The sequence below is a fragment of the Nyctibius grandis genome, chromosome 10, assembly GCF_013368605.1.
Source record: "Nyctibius grandis isolate bNycGra1 chromosome 10, bNycGra1.pri, whole genome shotgun sequence".
Lineage (NCBI taxonomy): Eukaryota > Metazoa > Chordata > Aves > Nyctibiiformes > Nyctibiidae > Nyctibius > Nyctibius grandis.
In genome coordinates, this window is record NC_090667.1 from 96,282 (window position 1) to 119,222 (window position 22,941).

General features: G+C 40.9%; 2 protein-coding genes across 5 annotated transcripts in view; both read right to left on the minus strand.

Annotated features, from left to right (window-relative positions):
• Positions 1-885: 885 nt before the first annotated feature.
• On the minus strand, positions 886-9,305 carry REEP2 (receptor accessory protein 2). 3 transcript variants are annotated; one of them, XM_068409132.1, is made up of 8 exons: positions 9,256-9,305; positions 8,847-8,919; positions 6,348-6,424; positions 4,796-4,916; positions 4,116-4,229; positions 3,585-3,726; positions 3,121-3,260; positions 886-960 (listed from the first exon to the last, which is right to left on the minus strand). In XM_068409132.1, exons 1-8 carry the CDS (start codon positions 9,285-9,287, stop codon positions 886-888), a joined length of 774 nt encoding a protein of 257 aa, XP_068265233.1. In that variant the 5' UTR covers positions 9,288-9,305. The 3 variants fall into 3 exon arrangements, with proteins under 3 accessions (XP_068265233.1, XP_068265232.1, XP_068265234.1); XM_068409131.1 differs by having other exon boundaries at positions 3,585-3,732; XM_068409133.1 differs by lacking the exons at positions 3,121-3,260; positions 3,585-3,726.
• Positions 9,306-15,445: 6,140 nt separating this feature from the next.
• KDM3B (lysine demethylase 3B) overlaps positions 15,446-22,941 on the minus strand; it is a 61,914-nt gene continuing 54,418 nt past the window's right edge. For both annotated transcript variants that reach the window (XM_068409214.1, XM_068409213.1), the window contains 5 exons: positions 20,689-20,808; positions 20,040-20,179; positions 19,527-19,703; positions 18,833-18,967; positions 15,446-16,793 (listed from right to left, as the gene is read on the minus strand). In XM_068409214.1, coding sequence (XP_068265315.1) covers positions 16,713-16,793; positions 18,833-18,967; positions 19,527-19,703; positions 20,040-20,179; positions 20,689-20,808 — 653 coding nt within the window. In that variant the 3' untranslated portion in view covers positions 15,446-16,712. The remainder of the gene's footprint in view (positions 16,794-18,832; positions 18,968-19,526; positions 19,704-20,039; positions 20,180-20,688; positions 20,809-22,941) is intronic.

The following is a 22,941-nucleotide window of genomic DNA, read 5'->3' on the forward strand; positions in this document are numbered from 1 at the left end:
TACATGGCAAAGCGGCAGTCTCCCTGCCAACTTTTCCCACTGCATTGGACTCGCCTCACTCTGATGCTCTCACAGAAATCAAAGTGAACAACAGAATCTGAAATAAAATTCAAGCAGCTTCAAAAAGAGCCAAAATCTTACAGATGCCCAGCTTTCCTTCTCAATAGTTAACTCTTACAGACACCTCTATCTACTCCATCACAAGTGCATATAACAGCACATTTTCTTCATTACTCAGTTTTTCAATTATCTCCCTTCACCTTCCAGAAAAAATAAAAATGAAAAACAACCTCTTCATCTTCCAGTACTAGTAATGGGACTCTAGCATACTCCTCCCACAAGCTAGTCCTTTATGTTCAAAAGCACTCAGCATACATAATTTCAGTCACCTTCTCAAAGGGGATGGACATGACAGGTACGGTCCATTCTCAAGGAGGATGAATCATGGTGGGCACTTCTTAACACAGCTGCAGAAGAATACCCACAGCAAGATAAGACATTTTAGGGAGCCACCCACCCCTGTGGAACTCCAGCGTCTAATATTTTCCCAGCTTCTGTGCAATGGATGTCACTAACCCTAGTCAGTTCTTCCAGCAAAGATTCTCCTCAACTAGAGTTATACATTGGGAATTCCAAAGCAACAGGCTATGTACAGACATATCAGCATTCCCTCCAACAGAGAGATGAAAAGGAGAAAATTCCTGAGGATATGTATCCTCTACTCCATCTTCTGAATCCCAGCCTCCCCCTTGCCTTGGAATGAGCTCTACAAAGCAGTATCTGTTATGTATATGAATCTCAGCTCCCTTCCTTTGGGGAGTTTCCCCTCAAAAGTGACAGGCAAAACCTGGGACACAGACAGGCGCTGGGGAGGGGGAGGTCTCCTTAGGATGACTCGACAGAAGCAAGAGAGCCTGCAGCTTTCTTCTTAGGGCGGGCTTTCACACTTCTTACCGGAAGCTGAGGAGAAAGAAAAAGAGGCATCTTAGGTTAGTTTAACACCTAAACGTCTAACAGAAACATACAAGAATGCAGAGTGAAAATAGGACAAAACGCCTACAACACAATGACCCTACTCATGTCATCTGTTGTTTAACCATTCCATTTGGTTTTGGTTAGCGAACAAATCACTCTGCGCACATCCATCAAAGAGCAACCACGAGAGGAAGACACTCTAAAACAGGACAAGTGTGACAACAAAATCGAAGTCAGCTGTCTCGACAAAAGATTAGACATCGCAATATTTCTAGCTGGTAACACTCACATAACACTTCACTGCTATAACTTTTCTGCTTCTTGACTGCCATCCCAAATGCTGTTCTATGAAAGACGTAGAAACATCTTGAACTACTTTGCACACTTTTCTCCAGTGTCTTTCATTCTAGATATTGCCAAGAAAAGCTCATCTATGATCTACGATGCATTCAGCCCTTCTGGGCAATCTCCGAGACCTCAGTTGCTAAGACCTCCTACAACTCCTACATCTGAACCAAAGATCCAAACAGACTGAGCATAAAAAAACAATATTCCTGTAAAGGGCTTTATCGGAATTTCTGTATTCACAATAAACACCATGGAAGAGTTGTTACTGTCTTTTCACAATTTCACTTTAAAAATTTCTCACTAGGAAGCCTGGAATCAAATTTTGTTCCTCTTGTTTCCCTGCTCCTGTCTAGTATGCTAGAGAGGAAAGCAGAGGGATCAACTCAGAAGCAAGCCTTGGGAATTTAAAAAATATCCAGGCTGATTTTAAATGCATCTTTAGACATACATGTCCATCCTTCGACATATTCAAACGCCACGTGGACATGGTTCTGGGAAACCGGCTCTAGATGGCATTGCTTGAGCAGTGGGGTTGGACCAGATGATCTCCAGAGGTCTCCTCCAACCTCAACTATTCTGCGATTCTGTTACAAAGAGTACTTAAACACATGCAAAGGTGTCCCGTACACTGTAAAATCAGGTTAACAGTATGAGTTAAAATGATAAGCAATTACTTTCCTCCAAATTATTTAGTATTTAGCCTGAAAAGCTGGACAATGTGAGCCAGTTATATAACACTCTTTATCTTAAATAAAATTAAAAAATAAAATTAGGAGTCTGGGTTGAATCAAGCAAATAGGACGCCAGCTTCACAAAAAGGGAGAAGCATTTTATCATGTATAAATCAAACCAAGAAATGTTCAAGTTCAGAGTCAAAACCTGGAAAGCAGCACCTCAAGAAGCATATTCTACAAAACACACCAACAGATGAAGAAAAAAGACTATTAAGCTAAATGGCTCTCGGACACAATTGCATTTATTTCCATGTATGGTTTGTTTCAATAATAAGAATACAAGCAACTCATGTCCCATCTGAACGGCTGTAAATATCCTGGACCATCACATGGGCATATGGAGAGGACAGCCCAACAAGGACTAGTTACCCAGACTTCAAGATAAAACCCCAGGGAGGCAGGGTGCGGGGGGGATGAGGAGTGGTGCAGAGGGGTAAATTACATTTTCCCCACATCTAATATGCAGAAGTCCAGAAAGGCCTAAGAGGGTACAGAACTGTTGCATTTTAGATGAGGAGAAAGTGGCTGTTCCAGGGATAAACCACAGAATCACAGAATCATTTTGGTTGGAAAGGACCTTTAAGATCATCAAGTTCAACCGTTAACCCAGCACTGCCAAGCCCACCACTAAACCATGTCCCTCAGCACCACATCTACACGTCTTCTAAATACCTCCAGGGATGGTGACTCCACCACTTCCCTGGGCAGCCTGTTCCAACGTTTGATAACCTTTTCAGACTGTAACAGACAGGAGAAAGGATATAGTCAACAAAACTTGTTAAAAATATCTAATGCCCTACCCTTCAACACAAAACCTGAATGAAAGCAAAGCTGGGTCCTGGCTTATGACAGATGTTTACAGGCATGATAAAAATAAAAAACCTAGAGACTAGTAAAGCAAATAGACAGCAAGTCCTCCGATGTAGGACTCAACTAGCAAAGCCTTAGTCTAGCAAAGTTTATATAAACAGCTTTTTAACGCACCGAGACTATGAAGCCAGAGCCTTCCAACGAAGCTCACAGATCAGTGTCTGTGCTGGAAATAATTTACACACCAGCTCACCTCAGCTTTCATCACCTTCTTAGGAGTTTTGAGACTCTGGGTACGTTTAGGAAGTTTGTCTCCTGCATCTTCATCTGATGGGTCTGTTCTAGTCTCCGATGGGGTTCCATTAGACTTCTGTGCCACACTGCTCTCCTCTCCTGAGGAGTAACAGGAAGCTAAGGAATAAGAGAGAAAGTTTTAGCAAATACCTTTGAAAAATCACATGAAGTCTAAAATGGCCCATCCTGAAGGACCACATGAAAGGGAGATATCAACAATCCTTAAGAAGGATAATCCAAAAAGTACAGAGATGTGTTAGCAGACGTGAAGGGACTAGGAAAGACAACGCAACTGCTCCCAGATAATTTGGAATCTCGTAGTCCTTCTGAGACCCAACGCGTTAGAAGTCCAGGGAACCCCTCCTCCTCTCCTGGTTCACCATATGAGGCCTCATATAACGGCCTAGCAGGGGTGTTCTGTACCTGAATCCTCAATGGTTTCAAGAAGACTCCCACCAGAGGGGTGCAGCTGTGGCTCACGGCTTCTCATATGCACAGTATCTTCATCTCGGATTAGAGTGAGATCCTGCATGCTGAAACTTCGCAGCTTCTCAGACAAAACTCCCTGGCCCTAAGAAGACATAAAAATTAGGATCAAGGGCACTTTGCCTTCACAAAGATCATCTCACATGGGATCACTTGGAAGATGAGGAAAGGTGCCCTATTCCCCACTAGGGTACCCTGAAAAAAAAAAAAAAAAAAAAAAAAGAAGGGAAACAGAAAATTATGCTCCCAAGACCAACAGGGAAGAGATTAAAGCAAAATCCATTCCACTCTCCCTCCACTTTTTGTAAATCAAAGGATGGAATTAACTGCAAGGACGACTAGAGGGAAGGAAAGGTAGATTGGTGTGAGTAACTACCAGCATCCCCAACAGACCCACAGCATTAATTGCTGGCACACAAAACCAAACTGCTGGGGAATTCCTGAATGTTACAGAAGGTGTCCCATTACCTTTGCAGCTGCAGTAACTGCTGCATTGGCAGCAAGGTTTAACCCTCTCTTGCCAACTCGCATCATGGTTTCATAGCTCTTGTCACGAGCCTGAGTAATGTATTCATCAATTTCCTAGGAAGGCAATGTGGAACATAGCATTTAGCTCCTCGTTACAAACATGATCAAAGTCCCCCCACCATCACCTTTAAGAACCCAAAGCTCATCTGGATGCTTTTTTCCAGGCTACCAGCATCAGCTGTCATTGACTACGTAACTGCAGTTTCTCTGCTACTTACAGAAAGCTTGCAAACGCAACTTTTACTTGAAGTATGCTATCTCCAAATTGTAACAACTGAAACAAAGCAGTTGCTTATACTGATAATGTGAAAAAAACCAGCATGGCTACAGAACATGCTGCTCCTATCGTGATTCAAAGAGCTTAACTACTGACAGCGACAATAAGGGCTCACGACACTGGGTTAGCCAAACGTGCTTTCTGAGCGTTAGGCAATCTACTGGCTACATTACAATCTTCAGGTAGCTGCAGTACGACATCGTTGTCAGAGACAGAATCATTCTACATCCACTAATGTCAGCACAAGCGTGATCCACGCATTTCAGTTTTTATTGTGGCATAACTGAATTAGAAGTCAGTCAGCTCCCAGACAGGTCAGTATCTTCTAACAACAAGCGAGTACCTTCTCCTTATTGGAGAGCGTTGGGTGCACAAACTTCCTGTAGAGGACACTGGAGCCCTTGGTGTAAGGCGAGAGCAGCCAAATCACAAATGCGATTTTCAGCTCGAAATAAAAGGGAAACCTGAGAGAAGGAGGGAAGGGGAAAAAGAGAGAGAAAGATGGAGAACCGGAATCAAGATCAGCATAGAGACAGATGGAGATAACTGGCAGAGAGCAGCATAGGCAGAAAGAGAAAAGGCAAGATAAAGGCTCAGAAACAAAAGAATCAATATATCAGGTCAGAATAGCAGAACCCTCTTTGGAATCCTAGGACATACCTTCTTCGAGTCTCATTTAGTCTTTCATCCATAGCCATGAAAACTCCATAAACAGGGCATCTCTCAGCCCTGCAAACACACCAAATTACAATCTGATAGCTACTCTCATCATTCTGAAGTTTCTTCAGAGAGTAACCACTGGATGTTAATATTACATTAGTTTCCCCTCTCATTTTCCAAAGTTTTCAACTACGTATCTTAATAAATCTCAAGTTCTTGCTAAGGCTGATGGCTCAGTTTCTGAAATTTCCAGCAGGTACTCCTCAGATAAGACACAAAAGGAGTATCAGTGTAAATGAAAAAGCAGGCAGCACATAAGTCTTTCATCTCTAACCTGTACCAAATAAAGTCTCTGGGAAGATACAGTAGCAGAGATTGAAATAAGTGAATGAAAACTTTCTGCTGTCTCTATTAGCAGTAAGAGATTTCTCTTTTCGGTGGTCCATTTTACGTATGTGAACAAGCCAAAGCTCTTGTACTTTTTAGATCTTTGTCTGCTTTTCAAAGTTTATGCAGGTAGAGGCAAAACTGCTGAGCACTTTTGTAAGGCACATGTAGCCATTTAATGTTTCTTTAAAAGACACAACTCTTGACTAGCATTCTTTCAGAGTTGTATGCAAAGCTCAAACACTAAAGCAATGAAGAAACTGAAGCTATCCTGTTCCAAAGGTTCAGCTGAAGGCATGTAACGATGATTTGTCATTTTTGGAGGCCTCCATATTGCCAAGTATGACACAGAGCACTGAAAGGACTAAGAACCTGCTTCCCCAACTCCACTCCACCCCACCCTCACTAGTGGAAGAGACTTTCATCGTGCAAAACACCACTCAGCACAGACATGCCTCTGATCTGCTCCTCTGCACAACAGGCTCACAAAGTAGAACAGGACCCTTCCTTCTACCATCTTTTTTTTTAAGTGTCTTTTAGACCACCAATTCTCAAACTTTACCAGTTCACATTAACAGCTTCTCAAAAATATTTTACGTTATGAATGGATGAAGATCCTCTTACAGATACTGTGTATTTATCCTAACTGTTTGCAAGTACAGGAGATGAAACAGCTAGGTCAGCAGCTGCTACCCACAATATCTACAAACCTGCTGGCTCTTTATAGGGACTGAAAAACCTCTAAAGGAGAGACAGTTTATTCTTAGCATCCTAACACTACTCTGCTCTTCTTTTTAAAAAAAAAACAACACAACCAACAAAAAAAAACATGCCACCAAGGAACTCACCAAGAAAGAACAATGTCTGTGAGTGTTTCCGCAGTGGTGAAAAAGGCAAACACAATCCAGTACATCATCCACTTCACCTGCAAAAGAGCAGTCACTCAATACACATCCATCAGAAGCCAGAAAAAAGCGAAATGTCTTCTCAGTAAAAATGACTCATCATCTCCACACATTAAGATGAATTTAACGACAAGAAGGCATATATAATCAGTAACGGAGAGGGTCACACACCACATAGTCTGGGAAAACATGTAGTATTAATGTGCTCTAAGTAGATGAATGACACACAGATAAACAGATACATTGACGAATGCATGCCCTGTAGCAATACCATGATGCAGTGTCAAAGTCCCAAATAAGCTATCTAAAAAGAGTAAGCAGCTCAGTTTAAGAAGTTATAGACTTTCACAGATGATGATTACTATAATAAATATATATATATACACACACACAGGTGAAAAGGTTAGTTTCAACTGTAGCCCTATATTTTCTTGATTTAAAGTTTGTTCTTGGGAAAAGGAAAAAAACAAACCAACAGATATAGTATTCTGCTTTAACTCATGAATAAGCATTCTTTGCCTTAACCATTACTCCCAGAAATTACATGAGCATTTCTCTTTTCTTTTTAAATAAAGGCTCAGTAAGAGAGGTAAGAAAGCAAAGAACATGCCACATGAATGTTATCTTCTTGTTTAAGGTCCTGAGTATAGTTTACAAAGTGTTCTTTGTGCTATTATGGCACATCTGTATGCCTATCGTCCATCTCCCTACTTCCTCACACCTTTCTCTGGAGCAGCAGGTACTTCTTTCAAAGCAAACATAAAACAATTCCCCCCTAAAACACACACACTCACACTCTGCTGTTTTAGTAACAAGTCTCTCAGCTACAAGCCAATTATTCCCAAAGAGGTATCAGCTGAATTATAAAAACTGCTACCCAAAAATTTCCAATAGCAGAAGACTCAATACCTTATAAGGGAAATTGCCAGTTTTCTATGCTGTTAAGAAGTAAAAATAAATGTAAGTAGCAGATAAATGGAAAGAAGAGGTCACCTTTGCTAAAAGCAACTTAACACTCTAGTGTCATCAAGAATGGGAAAGAAGAGCTAAACCGAATCAAGGAAATTCCACATATTAAATCCACACATTATCCATATATTAAATTATATGAACAGTGTAGTGACAGCCTTCATTACAACAAATACAGTTATGAAAGCAGACCCTTCCCCAAACTTTCATGTGTTGGAAAATTCGGTGATCTGTTCTTGAAAGGCCCTCCAAAAGTTTCTAAAAAACCCAGTTAAATCACGCTGCCTCCAACTCCTCTACCACAGTGGATGGTTTTGAAGATAATGGTTAGTAGCTCAAATTATTTCCACTCTATTGTGGATTTTTTTCACAACAGAAAGTAGCAAAACTTGTATTTTATGGCGCTCTCCTGCCCTTTTTTACTTTCTTGTACCATCAGTTTGGAGAGGACCAGGAGTCATTCACTTGACTTCTAAATCAACTCTATGAAATGAATGGTTAACTCTTCAATGCAACAACATAAATCAGCTCTTGTATGAAAAAGTGTGTGAATAATGACAAATCAAAGGTGACAAACAGGTATCCCAATGGGTGAGAGATTTCAGAGAAGCTACTTATCAGTAAATCTTACTTCAGTATTAGGCAAAATGGAGGCAATAATAATAAAAGCAATTAGCAGATACATAGATACATAAAACACAATGAGGAATACTGCACTATATCCTGCAATATTTATTGCTGACATGTCATTTTGCAAGGAGCAAACAGAGCCGGTTGGATGAAGAGTCTCAGACTGCACCACAAAGCAATATTGACAAATTATATCCTATTCACCCAAGTTACCTCTCTCCTCCATCAGGTTATTCCTCTCTCTAGATAAATGGAAACTCATCCCACCCACAAGCCAAACAGCTCTTGTCTCCACTGATCAACTTAGAACACCCCCTCTGTAAGAAGAGGACATACCACATCACTAAAAAGCATCTGGTGTTTTAAATACGGTAATTGTAACAACGGTGTAGACAGAGAAGGGGAAACGATTCCAGTAAGGAAGGAGGATGAAATCTTGACCAACAGAAAACACTGATCATAAACAAGGTTGATAGGAAGACACAAACCAAGCAAAATTACTCAGCCTTTTGGAAGAAATCAAAAGTAGTGCTGAAAAAGCATCAAAAGGACACAGAGCAAGGACAACGTTAGAGGGAAGAAGTTGTCCTGCACTTTCAGATGCTTGCAGACTGCAGCGTTTACCCCCACTTTCCCTTCCGCGTTCAGCATCGCCTGAGGAAAAACAGCCCACGTCTACGGTGTGAAACCTCCCATTTCAGTGAGCGCCCTTCCCCGGCAACTGCTCCGGAGCCCGTCGGGGCCGCTGCTCCGGCGGCCCGGCTGACCCGAGAGCCCCCGCCTCGGGGGCAGGCCGCGGGGGGCAGGGCGGGCGCTGCGCCGGCACGGCGAACCCCTACTCACATATTCCTTCACGTTTTTCGTCTTCACGGCCTTGTAGGAGGAGTACGCGGGGTAGAGGGTGCCGAAGATCAGCCTGCGAGACGAACAGACCCCTCAGCGCTTCGCGGCGTCCCGCACTGCCGGCTGCCTCTGCCCGCCGCCGCCGCGGGGAGCTCCGGGGGGACGCTGGTCCCCCGCCACCGCCCCAGGCGGGGCTCAGCCCCCGCCCCCCCCCCCCCCCTCCCCACGGCACCGCCCTTGGGCCGCGGCAGCCTGCGCGGACCCCTGCACCCGCCCCACAGCTGCCCCCCGAGACAGCACCGCCGCAGTCCCGCTCCGGGCGGCGGCCGCGTCCCCCCCAGCGCCGCCGTCAGGGAAGGGTCCTGCGCGGCGGCCTGCGCACCCCTCCGCCACGGCCGCCCGCACTCACACCACGAGGCGGGAGATGATCCAGGAGACCATGGCGGCGCCGGGCGGCGGCTCGGGGCTCGGCGGCGGCTCTGGGAGGGCAGGTTCCTGCAGCAAGCGCAGCCCCGCCCGGGTACTTGAAGGGGAGGAGCCGACGCGTCGGAGGGAAAGGGCCGCAGCACGCCCCGAGCATCCCGCCCTGCGCCACTGCGGAGCCCCCGGCGGCGGGGACGCCTGCCCCGCGCGGGGGAAGAGCCCGCGCTCGCCCGCACCAAGGCGGGGCTCCCGCCAGAGCGGGGGGGCCCCCCCAGCGGGCCCCGGGCCCGGGGGGGCTGAGGGCAGCGCGGGGGGAAAGGGCCGACTGGAAAGATGGCAGGAGAGCAACATGCGCAACGTGAGACCATTAGAGACGAGAAAGTGCCGAATTAAGATCGCGGATCCTTCGGGGGCGGGGTAATGGAGCCTCCTCGAGGGAGGTCAAGACAACAGCGGTGTTGCCTAAACCCTTGTTCTTAGGTGGGGAATGTGTATGCTTAAGCATACCAGAGTACCAGAAATTGTTATATTTTAACAACTCACCAAGGAATACTGTTAAGAGAATCCTCCTCCTCAGTCAATGCCAGAACTAATTAGTGGGCCCCTTTTGCCCCCCCCCAGTAGCCGGTATATGCACGTTACAGTCAAGGGCTGATCAGGCCCAGTACACGGATCTCTGAATCATACTAAGATGACCATTATGTAAGCTGTTTTTTAATTAAAAAAAAATTGATTGGCTAGAAAACTATGGTGGCTCTTCAGCTAACAAAAAAACACACAACCCTTTGCACCATGGCAAAGTCTCATTACTTGCCAGATAGCCTTTATGAAAAGGAAAGAGACCAAAGAAAGAGTCAGTGAAAACAAAGAGCTGCTAGGGAAGAATTTTCTCATGAATGCATGAACTTCAGTATAATGAGCAATTATGAAAAATACAAAACATTAGCAACTTTCCATTACATATAAGAGCTGAAGACACAAGTGTGTCTCTACAGACAGTGACAAAGAACGTTTTGTCATAGTCTGCTTTTGGATATGAATGGCCACAAAATTATTGCATAAGGGACTGCACAATTTATACCATTGATGGCATAACTGACAAACAAACAGGATAAAAGGAATCTGCTTTCACATATCCAAGTAACACAAACATGCACAACCTTCACCAAAATAATTCTAACTATACCAGTTTCATATCAGGGACCAATATGGCAACAGCTCTGGTATTTGAATAATGTGTTCATACTCAGGTGAGTGGAAGATGCAAATAGAAGAGAGAAAATTCAGAGACCTAGCAAGAACGACAACGTATGAAGAGAGTGGGAGTGCTAAATAACTGCAGGATGGGTAAGTGGCACCTAAATGAAATGTGCCTTAGTGTTTTAAACTGTTTAATGTGCCAAGGAGCAGTCTGAAGATTTACAGTACATTAGAAATAAATGGTGGTAAGAACAACAGAATATGAACATCAACATTAGTAGAGCAGGTGGTCTTCTGAATGTCTTAAGTGGCAACTCATTGTTAAGCAGCACGTTGAGCTATAGAGCAACTTCAGGAAAGGTATTTTATGCTAGCAATTTACAGTTAGCAATAAGTAGCTCCATTTCTTTCCATATCATAAAGAAGAATCAGAAATTAATTCATCAACTTACCTTCCCACAAGGAGAAACTACTGGTACTGAAGGGCTGTTTTTGGAACAAAAGCCAGCTGCAGGTCAAATTAAAATAGAATGATTTATTAGTAGTATTCTTTTTATTAAGTTATTAGTTATATTGTATAGTGCTGTGTAATTAAGATCTTAAGACCTGCCCAGGAAAGCAATTTGTCGATTGTTTTCAAATTAAGGCTGTATATTTTTCTAGCAGATACGCTACTGCTGAAATAACTCATGAAAAATGTTCTACAAATGGTTAAAATAGGTGACCAAATATCTATCAATCTATTATGACCTAAACAATAAGGCAGAGGAATCAAACTAACTGTTCTTTGAGTAGAGCAGCTTAAGCAAAGCTACATTTAGAACAATGCCAGGTCAGATCCAGAGATCCTGCTGAAGCTGGCGTTCAGGCAGAAGCTGCTGTAATGAAGAGGAACAGCAATTAGTCAGAGCTCAAGAACACAAGAGTGCCTCTGGAAAAGTTTAGCAGAATAAGGGTCTTGGGAAGAAAGGTGAAGTGGAAGAACACAGTGGGAACCCTCTCTCTGAAGCTTAAAGGTGCAGATTGTAATGGAAGAGTATCAAATGCTGAAAGGGATAAGGAAAACACAGAAAAAGTGTGAGCTGGCAGTATAAACCGACACTGGGAGAGGCAAGGCCCTAGAATTGGAAATTATTCTGAGAACATTTCCCTTTACCTGTTTTGCTTTGTGATTGGAAGCTGTTTAGTTAGAAGAGACCTTCCTAGGGGAAGCAGCTGTATTTTGTTATATCTAGCTCTTGAAACTCAATTTACCATTTCTGCATTAGCCTATATAAAGACAGACAAAATAAAAAGCTCTTGTAAGGCAGGGAGATGAGGGAGATGAGAGAAAAGTAAGATCAGTTCTGCCTCATTATTTTTCAAATGCCTAGTGGGAGACACAGCTCTTTTTCAAAGGCTGAGATAGGGATCTTAAAGACACTGCCAATTAAGAGGAAAGGAAGCTGTGAGCTGATTTCCAGTTCTGAGATGCACTGGGAGAGAGTGATCACAAGCAGGTCTATGCATCCTGGATAGACAGGGGATAAGTTTGGGAAAACACTGAAGCTGACAATCAGAAGATAAGATCACTTACCAGTAACCAGAGCCTGTAAGATGCATTGTCCACAGGTGCTTCCATGCTGTGCTTCACTCACATGCTGTGTAGTTTCATACTCCTTTTCCACCAAAGCAATACTTACAAGATATGCTTGATGCACGAGTAAGTCACTAGCATCTGCCATACAGCTCAACCAATACCTCTTCACTGTAGAAGCTCAGAGAGCTATCAAAGTGCTACCAGAAGTGAGGAAGGAGAGAGAAGTCATTATGTACATAGGACCAATAATTTAAAAGAATATCCATGGTAACTTTTTTGATCTTATTTGTATTGCAGGTAAGTTCAAGTTACTGCTTGACATCTAACTACTCTGCTCCAATTCTGATTCCACATCCTCAGGTTCTACAAGAGGCTGCCTCAGAATCTTTCAGAGGAACCACAAACATATCACAACCTTTGATGTACTTAATTTTTCCCATATTTATATGTTGCCTGGTTCAGTTGTCTCAGAGTACAGTTTATAAACAGAAATATTAAGTGTTGTAAAATTAACCCTTGCAGACTGTTATATTTTTAATCAATATCAAGAAAAGGAAGGAGTTGTTGGGTTGAAAAGAAGTGAAATCTTCAGACCGGGGACATTATTTCTTCCTCTTCATCTGAGACTGAGAGAAAAAGATGAATGTGTCCTATGTAACGTTTTGAAGGCTCTGTGAAACTGTTGAATGACAGTGCTGAGTACGCCCTTGCATGGTTGAACACACACCAAGCTTCAGTATTGTGAATACTATCCAAATTCACTTGTGCAGGCCAACAGCCATATAGTCCTGAATTCCTGCTTCCACTTGTCTGTAGTTCCACAGGACATTGGCTAAAAGACAGACAGAGCTTAAAGCCGATATTCAAAAATGGTGCCTGCCCGCTATCTTGTGAAGCTTCATTTAGTAATGGCAAGACAGTGTTCAGTAGAACAAATGTCATGACTGCAGCAAAATAAATTTTAAGACATACAACTGAAGTTTTTATTTTCCCTCTGCTCAAAACTTTCTGATTTCTAATGTCTCCTTTAATCTGCTTACATTCCAGGTTACATATCAGCTGCCCCTCAAATTCGTAACCAGAAAATACTGTGAGAAAAACTACTGATTGTACATCTTACAACAATTTTATAATCACTTTGGCTGGCTGCTTTTGCTGTAAGCTCTATGTGAAGTATGATAGAACTAGTGGTGGGTACTGTAGGGTGAGTGCTTATACTGACCCTTCACACAAACCCTGTTAAGAGAGAATCCTAACACATGCCCTTGAGAGCACCCTAACCATACACAAGTGAATGTGTATGTGACAGACCCCAGATGAGCTGTCACTACTCAGGAAAGACAGTTTAGTCATCACTACTGGAAATCTCCATGCATCAGTAAGAAATGCAGCAACAGGATTGTTTCAGAAATGAATAATGAACACCATTATCTCACCACAGAAATGCATGGTGAACAAACTTTAAAACCTTTCATGTAGCCTGAATCACCTTCCCTTAAAAATGGGGTAGCTGAACAAAAAAGAGGCACAAGAAAGTCAACAAGAACAATCAGAAGCACTGAGCAGGTTCTATGCAAAGATTCTACAGTCCAAAACTGTTTATCTTGGAAGACAGATGCATCAAGGGAATGAAATGGCACATAAAAGAACTATGAAGCTATGAAAATGGTCAAAGGTGTAAGCAGAGGACAAACACTTCTTGGGGGGAAAAACGCTCTGGAGCCCAGTTAAATTACTAAGCTAACAAAGGTACATACCTTCAAACAAAGCATGATTAAATCTTGCAACTCTGTCCAAGGATGTAGCAGAAGCTCTAAATACAATTACTTCCAGCATCAACATGATAGACTTGCAGTGAGCTTCACAGTCTAATTACAAGTACTATAAAATATCCTCACTGTGTACGGCTACAGCAGAGAGCAGAAGCTAAGCATGTTTGAAAGAAAACAAAACCAAACCAAATCCCTGCAGTTGTCTGGGTTTTATATATATACATATATAAAATGTAATATATATGTAATGTATAATATATACATCCATAAATATATGATTGTTATATATCTCTATATATTTATATATCTGATTAGTATTAATAAAAACCTGTTTGCAGATACACAATACATGAAAATTCTATTTCAGAAATTCTGAAATTGCTGTACAGTAACAGCTACATTTTAGTTGAACAGAATTCTAAGAGCTGACAATTACAGGTTTTAATCAACTGAAGACCTTCTCTTAGTGGAAAAACAAGCAAGAATTGGTAAGTGGATTCTAAATCTAAATAAATGCAAATTTGTGCCCCATATAAAAATTACCTACTTGGAAAAACTTGCCAAAAGAAGTGGGAGTCTCCATCTCCAGACGCATACAATCCAGATAAAGGATAAAAGTTTTCAAATGTAAGTTACTGGAACTGATTTGCCAGATCAATTTACAAATTCTTCCTGTCCTCATCTGGTCTAAAATCTGGATTGCTACATATTTCTTAATTTTAATCTCTAATTTTTGTGCAATTCATTCCTCTGATTTTGGCTGAATATTGCTTTAGGTTGATTGTACTCTAGGATTAATAAAAGAGGAAATTCAAGAGACAGAAACAACATTCGATAGACTCAAACCAAACAAAGGTTCAGCATGAGATACAGAACTCTCCGTGTAGATCTGCATTGGACATGACGGAAGCTATTGCACTACACATAGCCAAGTCTTTGTCTTTTTGATCTTTATCTAATTCCAATTGCTGATACACACACACACAAATGAGGGAAGCATCTCAGCTACAATTAACCATTCAGAATGGGTTGTATGCACAGAGTACAGCAGAAGTGCCCAAGAAATTCTGCACGACAGGAATATGGTGCAGTTGAATGGTTCATGGATCTGGGATAATCCTTTTAATCTGCAGTGGACTGAATTAGCCCATATTCACGGGATAGCTGCAAGGGTATGAAGGCAGCAAAAGCCCGGGAGTTAAAGCTGCCAGCCTGAGAAGCTGGCAGCATGCCACGTGCCAGCGAACCGAACTGCTGCTGCCATCACAACCTCCAAGGTCAGACACCAGGGAACCTTTACCACCCTATCCATATATCCAGTGGAGAGGGCAGCTCTGAACCCCAACCTGTTAGGAAGATAGTGAGAGGTGGGGAGGACAGCACAAGAGATTCTGTTTGTGACAAGACAGGTCCTCTACCCAAACTGCCTCTGAGAATCAAGAATCTGCAGGTAGCTTGGTGTGCTCCCAGCACATACTTGGGACGCCAGGCGGAAAACACCCGAGCCTTCTGGTCAGACACAGGGCAAGAAGTTAGAAGGCAGCCTACACTACCAGAGCAGAAGCTGAGACAAACTCAAAGCAGGAAGATCAGTGTACAAGTCTGAAAGAAACTGCCCAGGCTGGTACAGTAAATGACTTTTATTTTTTAAAAAATGAAATAACCGTGAACATATTAACAGGCCTGCAGGTGGCACTACAGTACAGCTGGATATAAGGTAGATACACTTCCCCATGTACCCGGACAATGAAATCCATCGCATCAATGCTGACATTAGTAAATTCTGAATACAGTTCTATCAAGCAGGAACATTTTACTTAAAATAGTTCTGGACAAAGTTGACACTGAAAGTTAACTTTTCCTTCACTTTGGAAAGGACAGATGTTTTCAGCTAGCACTGGTATTGGGTGAACTATTGCCTGCAGTCACCAGTGCAGGGAGAGATGTACAACATCTCCACACGAGAACAGAGTTTATACTCCTTTTTACTTCTCATTCAGAGGAAGCAGGGTGGTGTAGGGAGAAGGGGGAAGATGGGTGAGGAATATGGGCAAGGGAGGTGGGGTGTCAATTTCTATTCACTCTCCTTTGGCTGTTTTTGTGCTATTTTGGACTGCTTTCTAAAAATCATTTCTTGATTTTATTGAAAGGAAGACTAAATGTAATGTGCCTTTCCTTGAAAATCCAGGACAGTTGTGGTACTTCAAAAATACTAAAAATATCTACTTTCATGAAATATTAACTGTTTCACTACAAACCTAGTTTTTCACTAAATACACAATTCTCCTATTTCTGGAGTCTCCTGGGGAAAAAAAGTGGGTTCTCCCTTTATTTCTGCAACTCTACAGTGTATAGAGAAATGGCTACAAGAAGGGGAGTGCAGAGAATAGCTTTATTCTTTTCCTGGGCCTGTATCTCACATGGGAAGCTTGCTTAGATTTCTGCAGTTGGGCTACTGTTGGTCACACTCCTTCAGCAGCTATCAACTAAGTCTGCAGTAGGACAACCCACCTCCAGCACATTCCTTCTAACTTTGTGGAGACTAACTAGGCATGAGGAAAAAAAAAACCATCCACACTCTTTATACCATTTCTAATCATAATATGCAGGAACACCGAGTGGTTTCCATGTTCTTCCAATTTGCAAAAGGCCACAGGAAAGGGACATGGCACCTTTCGTTAGAATCTGGAATTCTGCATGTAATAGTGCGACCTTCCATTAGACCTTCAGTGTTGAGGCAGCGTAGAAAACAGTGGCTGAAGAGTGTGTGTAATACTGACCACACCAGCTCTTAGTGAGAAGCCTCTGCTCCTGCAGAGGTGGTCATGTGCAGTCCCTGTATATACTGTGAGCAAAAGGCTTACTTCACAGGGCATTTGGAATTAGCAGTTCCTACGATCTAGCTAGTTTGGATTCATGAGCTTTCAGTGTCCCAACAGCATCTTTCACTGCATGGTAGATAATGTTCTTCACCTGTAACAGGAAAAAAAAAAAAAAATCAACTTCTACAGACTAACAACGAGAGTCTTACATACCTATGCAATCAACTTGGACAGCTGAATTCATAATAGTTGGCAAGTATACACAAGGTATATACTATCACTGCTTCAGGATATCAACAGCACAAATTTTAACTGTCACGGTTAGATGACAAATATTTTAGACACTTGCACGATTTATTAACTTGTTTTCTAGTCACCCAGCAACATATATTTACTTATGTTATCTTAAAATAAAGTCTCTCTTTCGTGAGCACTAGGAGGAGGTACAATATGAAGTCATGCATGTAAGTTTATTTTGAAAAAGTCCTCGTGATCCGAGTCACTTACAGATTCACATGAATCAAACCCAAAAGGAGCAAGAAAATCATATGGGTTAACCCTATGTAAATTAAGACGATGCAACAAATCATCCTGTTGTCTTTGTATGAAGGCTAGAAATTCTTCTAATTGCTGCATCTTCCATAAAGGCAAGCAAGATCAGAGATGAAAAATCCACTAGTACTCACAGCAATCCGTTCCACACTTACCTATTTAACAGTCAAAGCTCTACCTTGTTTCTGATTTTTCTAATCTAAGTTTATTTTAATTCAGTTTCTAGGTGTTGAACGGAACAGTTTCACCTCTAAGGGAGTAGCCAACTAACTGCCAAACACCATTTTTTCCTGATGTACATATGATCTCAGTCTTTTGTATAATTTATGCAACAGTTACGGTCTCTGTGTACTTTTTTAATGTAAAAAAAAAAATACAGATAGATGTTTATATAAAAATACTATAAAAATATACATGAAAAATGACAAAGAAAAATGTTAAAGTTTGGCTACAAGGCACAAATACAACCAGTATTCCTTCTCACAGGAGTACTGAGTTCCACTTTGCCAGCAGTTACTTTTTTTTTTTAGTTGTTTTTTTTTTTCTTTTTTTTTATTAATAAGCATTATTAATTTGCAACTTATTCATTTACAGAAACACTTCCACATCTGTACCACTACAGCAGAAGAGGTACAGTGTCAGAAGCTGGATCCTCACAATGAGTTGATCTTGCTTCTGCTTTCCTTTAAAATCCTGTGCAAATCCATATAGAAATTTATAGCAATTTTTCACTGAATCTTTTGAGAGAATTAACATGGTAAGTTCTAACGTTCTTGAGTGACATGCTGGAGAATGGTTATATATTGAGTACTCACTTTTGCAAGAACAGCCATTCTACAGATCTCACCCTCCTCCTCTTTACATGCATGAGATGACTAATACAAAAAACCCACTGACAACAAATTTGCAAACTAAACTGACACTAACTCTTCAGAAGCATACATAGGTGAAATCAAAAAAGGTCTCCTATGGTCTTCTCTCCGTTGAACTTACTGTCTTATACATAATGTACTACTTCAGTGCATAATATGTTCTGTGCATAATTATTAGTTTAAACAGTCACATTTCTTCAAAACACATTTTATTTTCCTGTTTGGGACTAATTTAGAATCATAGAATCATTTAGGTTGGAAAAGACCTTTAAGATCAGAGTCCAACCATAAACTTAACACTGCCAAGACCACCACTAAACCATATTCCTGATTTAAATAAGCAAGGCTTCACTTCCAGAGCAATTTTCCTTTAGGCAATAAAGAAACAAATACAAGTGTCCTTGGTCAAATAAACATATCTCTTCAAAACAAAACACTGCTTTTTCCTTTTTAATAGTTTTTTTTTTTTCTGCTATGCTTCACTGTCATTCAGGATTCAGCCATTTAATAACTTACTGACACATGCACTAGTCCAATAGTGGGAAAGTTCTCTGGAAATCCAAAAGTTAATTACTATTTTTTGTTTACATAATACTGTAGACATAGGTGCATTAATTATTATTTAAATACTTATCAAATGAGAACCTCCAAAGTTGTGGGAAGCTGTTATATTTTTTTCTTAAATCATTAGCCACACATTTCTAGTACTGAACAAAGCTGGCAAAAGACAGGATATATTTAGTGACGACTGTCGTAAAATGGTTACCTGCAGTTTATCCTCATGGTTTGTATGAGTATTAGACAGGTGCCTGAACTCCTGGGTCAGACGGAAGCAGTGCTTCACATGTTCTGGAGATACAAAATCTTCTGCCACTTTAATGCAGCTGTACAAATTATGGACCTAAAAAAAACCCCGTATCAAATGACAGATGTATCAAGATTGAATGAACCATACAAAACCCCAACCCCCCCCCCCCCACCACATATGTTAGGCTCTTCCACATTTACTTATCAGAAACAGGAACTGAAGCCTATTTGGTCTCACACAGAATTGTGTCTAATGGGAAAACCAGAACAAAATACATGACATCTCACATGTTCCCTGTTCTCCCACATAACACTAGTGTTCCGTAAAGCAAGTTCTCTACTGTTCTCCACACTCATTTGGAATCCTGTTCCCTTGGCTGAAGTATCCCTACAAAGAAATGTTTTTTCACCATTCACCCTAATTTTTTTTTTCTTAATTCCATCCCAGTACTGTACACATCATTTAGGTATTTATATAATTTTTACTAATATAATCACTAAGATCCAATTCAAATAGTTCTTATAAGAACTGCATACATAGAAAAAGAAACCTAAGTCAGCAATATTAATTAACAGTTATTTTGAAGTCGCAGCTCTGTTGTGCCTCAAATTCAATTTTATTTGTCAATATGGCCTGAAGTTGGCAGACTTACCTGATGGGGAGCACCTGCAGGAATGAACACAGCATCTCCAAGGAACTGCACTATTGCCCAGCCTTGTACACCATACTCATCATAGAGTCGCTTACGTAAGGTCTGGTCCAAGTACCAACTTTGGTCATGAATGGGGTCATGATCTGGGGGATTTTCTTGGCCTTGTTCTTCTCCAACCTAGGGCCAAGATACAGGGTGGGGGGGAAACCATGACACAGCACCTTGATATTTCTGGCTCACAAAAAGCTCTGTACCAAAAAACGTAACAAACTATTTCAAGGTAGGACATTACTTTCATTAAGCTCATTTATGTCTTAACTAGTGACATGTGCATTAGTATGAAGATTCTAGAACAGGCTGAAAACCTGGGAACATAATAACTATGCATGTCCTCAAAGACAGCATTAGAATACCTATGCACTTGATGTTGATAGCAATTTCTATCATTCCGCTGCTTTAAGTAAGCTAGTCAAGGTTTCCTGTAGGCTCAAGCCTCCTTTGTAACCGACATACCTTCCGGAGAAGTTCCCGTATCTTTTCAGCATCCTTGGCAGCGTAGATGTGCCACAGTGCTCCAGGTTTCTCTCTTCCTTCATGGATTCGCTGCTTTGTTACATCATCAGCATCTCCCTCATCAATTGTTTTCAGAACCTCTGAAAGGGGAATCCACATAAAAGCGATACGATTACAAAGCTTCTGATCTTTGGCATATAGAAGAGGAAGGAGCATTTTGAGCTGTTAAATCCAGTCACACTGCTACTGCAACTGCTGCATCATACAATGCCCTTTCTAAGCACATCAAGCTTCATCTTAACAAAATTCAGGAAATGTGTCAATTGACAGCTAATCACAAAGCTCAGTCATGAATTCAAACTGAACTAACTACAATTATTCAAATACAAGGAGAAGAAAGAGTAACTTATCACCCTTTCTCCTCCTTTATTCAGGGAGATATCTAATTTCTAGCAAAACTCTGCTGCTCACACAGTTGGGAACCAGTGAAGCATTACTGCACTTTCAGCTGCAGACGTAGCAGACTGCCTTGTACATTTGGGTTATATCTCATAGATAGGACAAGCTTAAACAATAAAAGGTACAGTCTTCTTTCTCACACATACAATTGACTTTTAATGGACAGAAAACAGCTTTCCTCAAACATTACCATCATCATGGGTCCCTTCCCCAATGGGAATCCCAACGTACACCATGACATTAACAGCATCAGACACATCCAAGTGCAGATTTGTGGTACCCACTCGTCTGTCTTCTGCAGTAATTAAGCCTATAACAGAGTGTAAAATAAAATCAAATTCTATTTACGCTCTTATAGAAATAACCTGCCTGAAAGATCTTTCCAGAATGCTAACTTTACACAGCAATGGGAGCAGAGACCAATGTCAAAGGGCAGCTGAAGTAGTTATTTTCCTGTCATGTGTGGCGTAAGTAAAAAGTTTACTGATAGCTAGTATTTTTATTTTACAGGAAATAGAAGTAGCAAATATAGTTCACAGAAGTCATGAGAAAACAAGCATTTTAAAAACAAAGCCTGAATTTGTACTTTACAATGTAAGTAGCTGTACTGACTGCTGTAAGTAGCATTAGCATCATACTGTGCGCAGCAACTCATTAGACTGTTACAAGTATAAGACTCTAGCAGGTTGGTTTTTTTTTCTCATACTTGGCTGTAAAATCCATGTGATCAGTTGAATTCACAGCACTTATTGTCCAACTCATCCATTAATAATTCATATTACAACTGAGTAAGGAAAAACACCTGCAGACTCTGAAGTGCTTATACCTTGATACACTGGATGATCTTACCCCTCTCAAGTGGCTATGAGTAATGGAGAAAAAGATTTCAACTGTTTGGTGCTTAATTCTTTCACCTTCTCATATAACATTCTTCTCTCTTTCTCTGACCCTTCAATAGCACTCTCTCTACTTTTGCTTTACCATCTCCTCTAGCAAGTAACATGGGGAAAAAAAAAATTAAAAGATTAAAAAAAAAAATCTTTGTATCAGCAAACACTAACGTAAGTATGACCACAAGAGTCCTGGGTATGTTTTAGGATCACCATCATATTTATCTCTTTTCTATTTAAAATATAAGCTTCTAGGGACAAGAACTCAACTCACTGGACGGTACCTATCATAACAGACCAGAAACATTAGACAGTTTGTAACACGAGCTTTAGGAAACCACAACTGAAATACAAACATGGATAAACATAATATATAGGTTCAAAAACCAGGCCAGACAAATTCACAGAAGATAGTTTAATTATTGACCTCAAGTACGGGCCCTTACAACCTCCACCCCAAAACTGTGCTTTGCCAGATGCAGCAGGATATAACTTAAGAAATTACATTCTTTCCTTAATTATGTACTAGTGGTCTAAGTCACACTGAGTATGCTGGGAAATACAAATACAACATCAACGGCAAATCTTACGTTAAACAGGTCAGGTATTTATATATACAAATTGGTCAATATTTACACAGAATCACAGAATCAATCAGGTTGGAAGAGCCCTCTGGGATCATCGAGTCCAACCATTGCCCTGACACCACCCTGTCAACTAGACCATGGCACTAAGTGCCATGTCCAGGCTTTTTTTAAACACATCCAGAGATGGTGACTCCACCACCTCCCTGGGCAGCTCGTATTTAGGGTTCTTTACACACAAAACTTGTTGAAGTAAGTAAGATTTCTTCACGGTTAACTTCTATAAACAGTTCTTTTTTTTAGGTAACTGAGTATCACTTTAAGAATCAAGCTTCAGGCACAATTCTTCCTATCTTAATGCTTTAAAACGCTAAGCACATGAAATACTACCTCACCATTGAGAACTTTTTTCCACCACATACTCAGAAAACAAAGCCATATATTTACAACCAAAAGACATTTAATATGCTAGAAAAGTTACTCTTATTCACCACAGACAGAATTACTGTTCTATATCTAGGTCCACCGTTTAATTTGTTTGTAAAGCAGTTAAGAGCAAAAAGATACAAAACTGTTTTTGAAGACAGACCTAGCTTATTTTTTTCTTTTAACTTGAAAGTAAAATAAGTGTAATACTTTGTCTCTTTGGACCAAGACCTATACATCTAAGAAGGATCAAATAGTAGAGGGTTACATTCTATGCTAAAAAAATACTGTCAACACTCCCTCCACAAACTCTGATACGAAGGAAAAGAAAACGCTGACATTTAAGATCAATTCAACAAAATGAATCCATTCCTTCCACTGCTAGGTGGAATTGCATCAACCATATCGCTTGATGACGTTATAAACTCTTTGGTGTACAGCCTTCTCCGCTCAACTTACATGTCAAATAATACATAAACCAAAACTTTGAACACTGTTAAATACTGAATAAGCTCAATTTGCCTAAGTTCACAAACCCCTATT